At 38.1% G+C, this 13,384-nt stretch overlaps 1 protein-coding gene across 7 annotated transcripts in view; it reads left to right on the forward strand.

The window, feature by feature from the left end:
- Positions 1 to 13,384, forward strand: part of VCAN (versican) — a 115,127-nt gene that overhangs the window by 83,313 nt on the left and 18,430 nt on the right. For all 7 annotated transcript variants that reach the window (XM_065046468.1, XM_065046471.1, XM_021280313.2 and 4 more), the window contains 4 exons: positions 1,667 to 1,780; positions 4,159 to 4,272; positions 11,030 to 11,188; positions 11,951 to 12,033. In XM_065046468.1, the coding sequence (XP_064902540.1) occupies positions 1,667 to 1,780; positions 4,159 to 4,272; positions 11,030 to 11,188; positions 11,951 to 12,033 (470 nt within the window). The remainder of the gene's footprint in view (positions 1 to 1,666; positions 1,781 to 4,158; positions 4,273 to 11,029; positions 11,189 to 11,950; positions 12,034 to 13,384) is intronic.

The raw sequence follows: 13,384 nt of genomic DNA on the forward strand, positions 1-13,384 counted from the left end.
CAGAATTTTCTATAAAAAATTAACTTCTCTTAACCTACAAGGTAACTTTCTAGACAAGAGAAAATTGAGACCTAATTTTAAAGCCTGTCTGTAGCTTTAACTGGTTGATACAGTTTCTGTCTCTTATAAATTACAGATCCTTTTGTTAGATGTCATTTGCCACATTATTTTGTTTTACATAGCCGTTATTAGGCACCATTTCACCAAATACACAGATAATGCAGGTAGGGTCAATATGAATAGCATTGCTTCTATTCACATTTTATCTAGTTATAGCTGAGGAAAAAACTCAATTTTATAGGGTTTTCTTTTATTTTTCGTCAAACAATCCAGGTAGCTGTCAATTTAAAAATGTTTACTGGGAAAATATGCAGTCTGTAGGAGACGAACAGACAGTAGATGCACAATGAACATTGTTAGGTGTTTAACATAGCCCTACATTTGGGATTTTCAGTGAAGCAGTCCTAAAACAAGCACCCTATTCTGTGGATTGGATCAGATCCTTTTCAAAACCTCCAAAGCGAAATCCTGCCCACTTAATTACAATTCCAAATTCACGTAGACAGGTTTTTCTTCTGGAGGTTTTCAACTAAATCTTCTGCTTTCCCATAACTAGACAGGGAATCTGGTGCTTAATGAAGACTTCTTTGAATGGATAACTTGCAAGGGTAAAATAGATATTGCTCATCTTGTCTTCCATAAAACATAGTCAGGTTGCTTTGGAAAAATGTAATCAAAAATCTAAATTTTTCTCATATCTCTGAACTAACTTAGGTTACAGAACTCTTTTAACCATTTTGTAAGTTTTCAAAGCCAGGGCTTGCTTCTTGTATCCCAGAAGGACTGTCTTCATGATTTTCCTATAACACTGAGAAGATAATACTTAGAAATGGTTATCCAGTGTGTACTTGTTTGTATGAGTGATTGCTCCTAGGAATTAAGTCAGATGCAGATACCTAGGTATCTAAACTCACTTGAAATAAACATCACTACAAGGCATAGAGGTCTGCAAGGAAAAGCCATTTAAATGATAACTCCCATAACAACTGTGGATTTCACAGCAGGTAAGCTTTTATCTTAATGTTTAGTTCAGTTATGGATGTATTTGGTACCTTTATTTGTGTTCTTGAAATGTGTTTTTAAGAAAGCCAGGTGGGAAATATGCATGTGTGAAAACATCCTTTAAAAGAAATTAGACTTTGTGGGCATTGATTGATTAAATATAACAAAATGAAACAGCAGCAGCCAGCCAGTATGTTCTGTGTACCCAATCATTCTTCATAAACTAACCCTGTCAAAAAAAGCATTTTCCATTCATTTTGCATATGTTTAACTGTGTTCAGCTATAATTAATTGTCATGTCATGCAAACTAAATCCTCAGCAGAATATCATGACTGCCAAATATAGTACAAATTGCTATGAAAAATATTATTCTGAAAATAAGTTATACTGGTTCATAGTAAATGCCCTGTCATTGAAAATAATGATGCCTGAAAACAAGCTTTACTATTTTAGAGAGCTATCATATTTTCAGTAGTCTATTATGTTAATAGAGTTTCTGTAACTACAATAAACCCCACAACATCAGTGCAGAAATGCAGAAAGATTTCTTGTGGCGAAAAATGAAGCTACGGAGTCAATTTTCTTTTTCTACTTGTTTAACAGGCCAAGATCCGTGCAAAAGCAATCCCTGCCTGAATGGTGGTACCTGCTATCCACGTGGTTCTTTTTACATCTGTACATGTTTGCCAGGTTTCAACGGTGAGCAGTGTGAATTAGGTAAGCTGATGCCATCAGATAATGATTAAGTCAAATATAAGCTTTTCATAGATGGAATCTGCAGAAGTGGAGTGGTTTTGAATTTGAAGAATATGTAGACATTTGAAAAATTCTACAGTGAGGCCTTAAGAACAGAGCAATAACATGAAGGAGGTCCACGTAGTCCTTTTCTCTCTCCCCATAAAGTGCACAGATATGTATGCACACAAATGTAAGAGAATCGTAGATTAACTACATGACCTAGAATTCACAATTTGTATTCATAAATACATCAAATAAAACCAAGTAAACATTAATATTTCAGGACAGTTCTTAAAAGTTTTGTGTAATTATTTGAAAGGCTGATAAAATAAACTAATCCCAAATGTGAATGCCAGCTTGATATTATTTCAAGGAAATTTGAAATATTATCATAATCATATACATTTTTGGTATAAATTAGTATTTTGGTAACCCTTCTAGCTGCGGACGTCCTCAAGCTTCATCTGTGTTTACCTGTTGTGATTGTGGGTTTCAAGAGACTTACCAGTACCGTTCAGAATAACCAGCTTTCCTTCCAACTAGCAAGCAAAAGTATGGTAACAGTGGTAGTTTGGCTGTTTAGTGTACAGCTAATGTAGGCTTTTGAAAAACTGCAGGTTTAATTCCCTAATACATACTATGGTTTTACCTGTTACACAGTTTCCTGCCAAATTTGAAAGAAACAAAACAAAACAAAACAAACTCATGCAATGTTGCTAAAATTAGTTTAACTCATTATATATAACTTGGGAGAAAAAAACAACAACTACAAACAACCCCACCCAAAGGCTGATACCAGTGCAGTATAAATGTGAGGATTACTTTTTTTTCATTTGTGTTGTGCAAGACATTATGTGATTAAAAAAATTAACAAGTGTTTTTCTCAGCTTTCCTAGCTCATGTTGATGAGTTTTTTAGTTCACTAATGGGCTATTGTTGGTAGATTTCAAGTTTTAGCCATTGTATGTTAAATCTTCTTTGTCAAAGAATATGGCATCCCCTGATCACAAACCAGAGTTCAGAGATTATAAATATATATATATATGTATCTATATATATATAGTGGGTTTTTTTCTTTTTCAGATTATAAATTACTATTCTGGCCATGTCTTGTCCCCTTTAACTGGAGTGGGACGCTTCATGTCCAGTCACCATATAGAAATATGGTCTGTGGTGCTCAAGAAAGTAAACCTCAGCATTTTTATCCATAAAATGTTGACCTGAGATTCAGGGATATTCTGTATATAAGGCATAAAATGTTGACTTGAGAGCTTTCCAAATGACTGGAACAAATAAGACCTAGCATAAAATTTGAACAAAAGTTTATTTTAAAAAGAAAAATATTAAAAAAGAAGCCTTTCATATGATGCAATAATTATTCCTAGCATTGAATACATGCTTTTTTGTTTGTAGATAAGTTCACCTTCACTCTTATATATAGTCAGTCAGTTATATAATAGTCAGTCACTATCAGCTGTTCACTTGCAATTAATATTTTTGCAAAATCTGCATTAAAGATTAAGCTGTGATTGTTTCAGAAGAGCAGCCCTCATTAGAAAACACCATATGATCTTTATAAAGAGATCTGCTAGCTTATAACCTCTGCAAATACATGCACAAAGTAATTATATTGAATGAACTACTGCTTGAATTCAAAATTTGAAGACAAAGCATTCTAGCAGCCATAGAATGCTATTTGTCTACTCTAGAATGATAGGCTCAGCAGTAAACCTGTGCATGACTACGAATGTTGCTATCTGAGTGGTCACTTAGTGAGATTGTCTTTATTGTGCTTTGTCCATATCCTGATAAGATTAGACAGGGAAGAAACGAGAAATGCAAACCAATAAGATCCCAGGGCATGCTGTTTTGCAGGCTGAAATGAACAGTCTCCTTCCTGGTATATGATAAGATACCCAGTATTTAATATTTGTTAAGATGTTTGAGTTTTCTAGTACTTATGAGAATTTTTTGTGCCATGGTCACACACACAGGTCAAATTTTCCACTACTATGAGAAAATACTACACACTGCACAGTATCACTTCTTAGCTACACAGGGACAAATGGAAGGTCTAAATTTCAGAAATTAGGAGTCAGAGCGCAGGATATAAAATTTTGGATCAGTAATGTCATATTTCCTGAGGAAACCACTTCTTAGCTTGTGGATTAAGAGAAAAGAAGGTTGTGCATAGTGAATTCAGTTATCGTGCAAATAAAGTGGTTACTTGGATCTTTTGCAATACTTCATTCATCTGGATTGAACTGGTCTTAGTAATAAGTATGACTGAGGCTGAGGAACATTTCCCTTCAAGGCAGTGAGTGGGTTACAAAAACTCTTTTATCTTTATGTTGTAGATATCGATGAATGCCAGTCTAACCCATGCCGGAATGGAGCCACATGTATAGATGGCCTCAATACGTTTACTTGCTTGTGTCTGCCAAGCTATGTAGGTGCCCTCTGTGAACAAGGTAAATTGCATTCTTTAATCTGTGGTGATCGAGTTCGTCTCTTTCCATTTCTACACCCTTGTGGGGTAAATAGACAAAGCCTTCTAAAAGTGAGAGCGTGGAAGAAACTGTCAAAATCTGTAGGAAGTCATCGGTGGTCAGGAGAGATTTTAATATTTGAGTTCCAGTGATTTGTGGCTCTTTAGCAGATGGGTGAGAGCAAACTCTATCCACTTGCTAACCTGACTGATATATTGGGCAGTTTCTGTGTCAAAATAACAACAGCAGTACAGTTTTCAGGTGGTTCCAAGGCAAGCATAGTCTGCTCATATTGGCTACCAAACTATGGGGAATACACATAACAAGGTTCTGTCCTTACTGTATTGTTGCTTATGGGATAATGAGTGCAACCAGACTTACTTTTTAACTAAGCTTCTGTCTTAAAAAAATTATACATATTATGAAAGACATATCAGAACCTGTCACTTCCAACAAGCATCACTAGAAAGTAGGAATAGTCTACTGAATATGCCACATTATATATCCATCCACTGGGGACAATAGCCTTGACAACTTCATCGCAGAATTTTCAAAATGATTTGTTCCGTGATGATTTTAGGAGAAATAGGTGCAGGATCACAATAACAAGGAGGTTGTAAAATACTCTCTCAGCTGGACAACTGAAATGAGTTAAATATCCAAATTTCTCTAACTGTTAGAACATTGTCTGCAAGAAATCCTGCTGTATTTACAAGAAATATTTACAGTGCAAGATGCTTACTTAGTATGTCTATGGAAGAGGAAAAAAAGGGTAGCAAAATCTGTTCTGTCAGCAAAACTAATGAAGGCGTTTCAATGGGAAAAATTCATGGTGTTTTAAAGTGTACTTTCTAAAGTTTATGAATACATTTTCCTCTTTTTCTTCGGCTGAATGGTTTTGGTCACAGGTAAATGAACCAGTTCTTTGGATTTGTTTGTTTAATATTGTGTATTATGTTTGTTTCTCATTTTCAGTGAAAGGCAGTTTGCAAATCCTTCCAGCTCAACCTATAGAGATTTGTTTGTTAGAGCTGAAAACTCTCAAAGCTGACTGACCTCAGCACTTTTCACTCTTTAAGTTTTTCAGTATTCTGGCTAATTTTGTAATTTGAAAGGACTTTTTGAATCTGTTCTCCAAAGCTGTAAGTGGACAGTGTTTTCGGAACAAAAGAAATAAATGTGCTCACTCCCTTCCTCCTCCCCCTCATTCCAGCAACCCAGAGTAGCGAGTGGCTCTGAGTACCGTGGTAGTTTTAAACTGCTTTTTATGACCAACCTGAGAGCACATTTTAGGTGGTTAATGGGAACATTTCCTAGTTTGTCAATCAGAACCAGAGCCCTGCTCTCTTAGCTTTGGAATTTAAATTTCCTCCACTTAAAGTCCTGCAGTGGTTTGGGACTTGAGAAAAGCATTTAGTGCCAAATTTCCACTCCACCAGACAAAATAAAACTGTGTTGGCAATTCAGACACAGTTGTCTGGCAAGCAGGCTTTATTTCAAGGCACCAGTCCTGACCTCACTAGATTTAAAGACCAGCCAAAACGACAGAATGCGTACCTCGGTGCCACAGGAAAGGTGGAGTTGAGCACACCGTGATTATATTTCATACTCTTTTTTCTTTTTTTTTTTCCCTCCAATGTATACTATTCATTTTAGAAAGCTTAAAAAAAAGTCGAGCTGAAGATCTCTCTTAGGCACACTGCTGAGTATTCAAAACGCCACCAAAGGGAATGGAAGCAGTGAGCACGCATTTCTTCTGGAAATGAAGCTCAAAGTAGAATACAATTCCACCGTGTCCTGGTACCATGGCACTGGTATAGAAAAAACGTAGAGTTCAGGATTTCACCCAAGTGCCCCAGCAAGACTTTTCTAGACTAAAGGATCTTTATCTGATATATTAGTCTGTGTTAGGGGGGGATGTGACCCCCCCTCAGCAAATCAGTGTTAGGGGGGGATGTGACCAGAGGACAGTGCAGCTGCACATCAGGGAGCTCCTGCAGGTGGTAGAAACTAAAGGAGCCTTCAGGGTGATCTAACCTAGGGTGAGGGTAATCAATCCTGAGACTCAATGAGCTATAATTGGCTCCCTGACAGCTGTTGTTCTTGCCAGGTGGCAAGAGTTCAGCAGACAATCTGAGCCCAGGAACTTCTTCCTGAAGAGATCTAAAGTTGTCTGATGTTAGAAATAGAGCAGCTGAGGGTGTTTCCTTCTCAAACTAGGTTGGTAGCTCAGTGAGCCAGCATTGCTTCTTCATCAGACTAGACTAAAAGCGAGTGGAGTACCTCTGTTAGATAATACCCTTTCAGGCACTGCATGCACCTTTTCAAAGTATGCAGATGCATATGTGCATGCGACCTGGTGACATTTGAATATCACTTCTTAAAATGCAGAAATATCGCAAAACCACTTTTCCAAAGGGTGACCGCAGTAGATCTTGATGCAAGTCTCATCATGGGGGAGCTGTCAGTCTTTCTTTCCATTGTCATCCCTTTGTGAAAAGCCCTTCTGAGACCTCTCAGTGTCCAGATAAATCAGCCCAGAGCTCAGATCCTCACAGTTTTGCTGCCTGAAGCATTGCTTTGCAAGCCCTGTGTTTGGGGAAAGAGGAGAGGAGGGTTGTTTGATACCCCGTCTCACACCGGGCTGTGTAGACAACAGTCCTCAGGGATCAGCAGAGCCGTGGAAGTTTTCGGCTGTTGTTGTATTACCTAGCCATCTATATTTGTAGTGAGGAATACCTTGCTTCATGAATAGTTACATGGGAAACAACAAAATGGTAAAGATTTTCAATTTAACCCTCAATTTTAAGAATAAGTGTTTTTAATGATAATTGGATGAGCGTCTGTTTAGATTTTCCTCTTCCTTCCTTGGCTGGCTAGACTGTCCTTTTCTTTTTCTCCTTTTGCTGTTCTAACTGGTGTCTACCCGCTTTCAAGGAATGGTATTTGTGTTTTAAACTTAAGGTCTGGCTTTCTCGTCGATGGGGTCTCTGCAGGCACAACTGGGGTAGCCTGTTTACCAAATGCAGCTGCATGTATGGACTTGTGTGCCAAAATGGCGCATACATGTTTGTTACAGGACATGCCTCCTTGGGATAATACAACCAGCTGTTCTCTTCCAGGTTACGAAAACAAAACAACTGGGGTTTTTTGGGGGAGTGGGGTTTGTTGTTTGTTTATTTGTTTTTTCAATTATCATATCAGGAACAGGTTTTTTTTATAACCCAGGTTCATTGTTGAAATGTCTGTGATAACTCTGTTCTCATTTGATTCACTTTGTTCCCAGGGCTTGATAGCTTGGGATGAAAGTATTAAAGAATGGCTCAGTGCAAAGATACTTTCTGTAAACAGATGGTCTCTAACTGGTGTCTTTCAGCTGAGAAGGGATTATTTTGAACATTTGAAATGTTTTCTCCTCAAGATGTGTGGGCTAATGGGCCTCAGACATTTGTTCATTAGATGAAGGCAGACAGTCATAGATAAAATTCACAGCTGAGCAAGACTCTCATTATGTTCTAGTACCCGCATTTCACTCTTTATTTTCTTTAAGCCTCTTACGGAATTTCTTTAAAGACAAGGGACCTATTGTCAACAGCTTATTGCAGCTGTTGAAAAAGTGGTACCTACCTATGTATTAAACCTACAGAGAACTTTTTTTTCTTTTAATGAAACTACAGAGAACAAAGGTGTGTAAGTAACTCTTTGCACACATCGCTGAAAAAGCCTGTAAATTGTCAGAAATCAAGACTACTCAGACAACTTTTAAAACACCATAAATATGGCAAGCTGTGTTTCAGTCTTTCCATCACATTCTGGAGTAAGGTTAAGGAAAGCTATGGTTACCACCCTGAATAAGTATACAATGAACATAAAGTTTTGTATTCAGTAAATGCTTGCACCTACTCTGCTTACAGATGATCGGATCAGAACATTTACAGCCACCTGCAATTAGCCTTTATGGGTTCAGTAAAATCATTAAAACCTATACCCATATGGAACCCTTTTCTTTGTGTCACCCTTTCAGTTTTCTTAGTGTAGTAAGGTACACACGCTCAGGACAAAGCACTGCAGAAATGAAGCAGTGCCCACATTTTTACTTGCCTGGTGTGCATTTTTCATTCTCTAGCCTCCTGACTATCCTTTTCCCTGTCCCTTTTTCCCCTCTTCTCATCAACACCCTGTCGCAAAAAAAAAAAATAATAAAAAAAAATCAGATCCACTCTTCCTATTCTAAAAATCCTCTGAATTTTGTAGCTATCAGCCCTGGCTTTTTCTGTCTTTGTAGATAAGGTTTACAAACAGGTGCAGAAGAAGTTATTCAGCTTTTCCCTTTTGGAAGGCAACATGGCCTTTTGGATAACAGGGAGGAGTTGTATAATACATGTGCTGTGGTGCATGTGTTTCAACTAAGAGTACCTGTGTTATCATTTGGCACCATCTACCTTAAGGAGTTTTATTATTTATGATTCATGCTCTGACCATTACATCTCATTCTTTGAACCTAGACTTCTAGGTTTTGTCTTTTCAACCCTCTTTGCCTCCCTCAGCAGAGGCCAAGGAAGGCTTGATTAGAATAGCCTGGAAATGCTCTCTGGCCACGGTTTTCTCAGCATGCAATTCTGCTTGTTATTATGTGACTTCTTTCCTGTGGGACAAGGGAGTCCCTGAACAAGATGAATAATAAAATCTTAAGTGCCTTCACAAAGGACATAGCACTGTTAGTCAGCATCGTGTGGTTAAAAAAATGTTCTAGGAAGCCAAAGGCAGACTAAACTTTAAGATGGCCTAGATGCCAGAGATCAAAGCTGTATCTGAAGCCTGCACCTCATACAGAATACAAAGAGGGACCAGATAAAAAACCCCAAAGATATAGATTACATTCCTTTTTCATAGCTCAGATTACTCGAGTCACAAGCAGTTTTCTACAGCTTAACTTGTTGAAAATAGAAGATAACCAGTGTAAGCACTATTATGCCTTTGTATTTGCTACATTTATGTACTGATGACTTTTAGAAAATGATTTTGATACCAAACTCATAAGACAATGACTGCTGTATTATTAGTGTTGCCAGAAATTGTCAGAGAAATTTTGGTAAGCCTCTGAAGTTATACGTTTGCATTTTTAAATCCATTTAGGCTTGGAAAATTTAAAAACTTTTTAAAAATAGACACTATGGTGATTCAGGATGCGAATGTCCTCTTCTGGTTATGAATTAGGAACCAGTTTTGTGTTACGAAAAAAATTATTTCACAATTGTCTTTCAGGTGGTAGCTGCTCAAGCCTAAGAAATACCATAGTTACAGAATTTGCAGGCATATGTTGTTGGCATATTCTGTCATATTTTGCTTTTTCTGTACCACTGCAAAAACAGACCCTTTGGCCAAAGTATGTTATTGACTACTGATTACACTGACTTACTGAAAATAGGAAATGCAGTTTCATACCCAGAACAAATCTATTCCTCTGGAAAGGCCAGAGAGTTGCTTTCAGGCACAGTTTTGTTTGGGAACTGATAAACCTTGGTGGGAAGTGGCAAATTCCTGTTTGGTGGGTGGGGAAAGCCAAACTTTGGGTTTCTGTTCTTCAACATCCTGCAACTGAGGCCCCTCAGAGTAAACCATCGTGTACTCAGATAGCTGGAACCAGCTGTGGTCAGAACAAGCTGTAATCTTGTGCTGAAGTGTCCTTTATGGTGCCATTTCTTCCGCAGTAACTCAAAGCAGTCTGAGTTTTCCCTTTTGTTTCTCGCATTTATCCCTAAAACTGTCTTGCAAGTTCTTCTTCAAGCACAGCTCAGACACATTCAGGCAATGTATTTGCTATGCCTGTCCTATTAATACTGATTTTTGTCTGTGATTCATTCCTACAGTGTTGGTGCAGAAGCAAACTTGGAACTGGAACTTTGTTGTTTCTTGCTATTTATTGTGTTTACAGCTGCCTAACCTTGACAAGATAATTAACGTCAAATCCATGGATTGTTACTGTTCCAAGACTTGTGTTTATTTCTCTTTAGATGAAAGGATATACTGGCTGATGTGAACTTCTCTATGTAACGCATTCGTATCAGTACCATCTGTCATACGAGCACAGACAATGTGTATTTCATTACTTTATATTTCAGCTTCACTTCCTTCCTTAGAAAGTGATGCCTAAAGTTTATTAAGTTAGACTTTGTCAAGGAAGATGGGTTTTGGAGCAGGATTTGGAGGGGCAAATACAGAAAGAAAATACTGCAGCTTTGCATCTGTGGACTGAACAATCACAATGGTTTTCCTTCATATTACTTTCAGTTGTCTGTTTCTTCCAAACCAAGATCATTCAGTACAATCACTCAAAGAAATATTTGCCCTTGCAAGTAAAAATTCCCATATATACAGACCCAGAAAACTCAAATGAAATGTAGACTAACTGCAATCCAATAACCAGGCATTTAATTCATCCGTAGTTATGGACTGAAGATGTCCTCCTAAGTCTGTCCAGGTGCAGCACAACTTCATCAGTGGAAGCTCACAAAGTTGCCAGTTGCAATTACACTCCTTACATAAGTAATATTATTGCACCTTGTGCTGAAACTGAGTAAACAGAACTACGTGAAAATGTAATGAGTTATCAAGCGTGAGTGTTTATTGTTTGCATTTGTACTTCTTGAACCTTTGCCCAAGAAATCCATTGGCTTCCATGAAACGTGCCAGTGTTTCACGCCCATTGAGAGACATGTGATTTATCTCTTTGTTGCAGACACGGAGACCTGTGATTACGGCTGGCACAAGTTCCAAGGACAGTGCTACAAATACTTTGCCCACCGGCGTACGTGGGACACAGCCGAAAGGGAATGCCGTCTCCAGGGAGCGCACCTGACCAGCATCTTGTCTCATGAGGAGCAGATCTTTGTGAACCGTACGTACTGTTGGGATTTCTCTAAACAAGAACAGGCACTGAGGGTTCAGAGATTGTGAAATATCATCCTGATCACTCAGCTGCTACATCTCCATCTTAAAATATACTTTTAGAATGTTTAAAAGGCACGCTTTGTGTTCTTCATGTTTACTTGTGCGGTCAGTGCAAGTTCCCTATCTCTATTAAGTTATTCTTTGTTACATAGAAAATACATTTGTTTTGAGGAAGAGAACAGGAAGTATTGTTTCAGCATTGGAAAGCTGTAAACCAATTTTTTCTGGAGGCTTTAGAATTTTCTTTTGCACCTGGCATCAATAACCACATCACCATATATTGTGTTAGGTAGGCATAAATAAATAGTTCCTGTATGTTCTGTTGCATAATCTAGACAACACTGGCTACAGCCTAACCAAAACTTGAAAAATGTAGATTAAAATATATGCTTTTATTTTTTTTGCCTTTTTTCTTTCCCCCTCGTATGTGTTCAGGTAGGAAATCAATTTGTTTTCATTGGGAGATGCCATCAGGAGGGAAGAGCCAGGATTGTTTAAAACTGTCAAATGACAATCTACATTTTTATAGAAATCCCAAATTAAAATTGAAAAGCTGAAAACCAGCTTGCAAGTAGTTGTTTGCATAATGAGTAGAAGAATCTCAAGAACAGGATGTCTGATTCATTTTGTGCAAATTATTTTTATTTTCTTTGCTGAAACTGCTTCCATTTATGGGAAGGTTAATAAAAATATCATTCTGGTTCCTTAGGTATTGGGCATGACTACCAGTGGATTGGCCTCAATGACAAGATGTTTGAGCGTGATTTCCGCTGGACTGACGGTAGCCCACTGGTAAGATGCTTTTGAAATACAATCACTCATTCATTTATTTTTGTGGTGGTTTACGAAATTCCCACCAGCGACGAGGGAAGCTGCATAACTAAATAGGCACCCAAGCAAACAGCCAGCAAACTTTTATTTGGAATAAGTACTGTTTTGCGGTGTCATTCTAAAACCTTATTCTTAGTTCTTATTATTGTATACGTGGGAGCCCTCAAAGCTTCCAAACAGAAAAAGTCAGAAAGTCTGAGACTGCTGTTTAAACGTCTGTGCTGGAGCTGGTTTGTTCTCCTCTGTTCTCACACAAGGACACATATCATAATTCTCCTCTCCCTTCTATATATGCAACAGAATTAATTTTTCGATGAGGATATGGCATTCAAGCTCTTGCATTCACTAGGTCTGTGAGAGTGCACAAAGGAGCCTCTCAAATACTGTTAGAGGTTATTCTAGTCTGTATGGTAGCTCTACATCTAGGATGGGTAAGCAGCCATCCTTGGGTGGTTCAGGAGGCCTGTAACCAATAATCTGTCCATAAAATTTCAAGATGCTGTTGATAGCTCCTATTACCTTGAAACAGGAAGGAAAATCAGCAGAAGGAGAGGCAGAACACTCTCTACTCACCTTTAACTAACCTAAATCAAAGAGCTGATGAATACAGGAAATGATTGAGCTCTTTCCAATTCACAACAGTTTCTTTTATAGAAGAGAGGGGTGATTTATTCCCATTTAACACCCAATGGAGAACATTACATTAAAAAAACAAAACAAAACCAAACCAAAACAACAACAACCAGAACTGGTTATGCTTATAATTTTGATTTCTAGTTGTGAATTCTTCTTAAAGCAGAAAGCATCTGGACACACATATGCACACGCTCACACATGCACGCAATGATCATTGCTGCATACCATGTGGCTACAACTTATGTAGAAAGACACCTGGGGCAAAGAAGGCTTCATTTATCATCATTTCATGTAGATAACCAGAAGTTTAAAGCCCTCTAAAATGTCTTGTAAATAAGCCATTTCTTCAGGAAATTATTGTGTGTGGCAGGTGAAGAAAAAGATGATAAGACTTTTTGTTGCCCGATTGTTTGCCCAGTGCCCTGTGGTGGTACTAATGCACCCATTTGTACTTGGAGCCACAAAGACTTGCAGGATGTGAGCAGAAGAGTTTCATTTCATGGTTTTCTCTTGCCTATCATGTATTTTTTGGAGCACAGGATGGGTCATGGCCTTGAACACTACTCATTGGGGATGAGTTAATTCTCTGTCTCCTGATGTGGCTTCTTACACCTGATGGGCAGTGACAGGGACCCACTGAGGGTGATTTAAGTTTGGTTGGAGCTCAGGGGTGGTC

The sequence above is a fragment of the Columba livia genome, chromosome Z (assembly GCF_036013475.1).
Source record: "Columba livia isolate bColLiv1 breed racing homer chromosome Z, bColLiv1.pat.W.v2, whole genome shotgun sequence".
NCBI lineage: Eukaryota > Metazoa > Chordata > Aves > Columbiformes > Columbidae > Columba > Columba livia.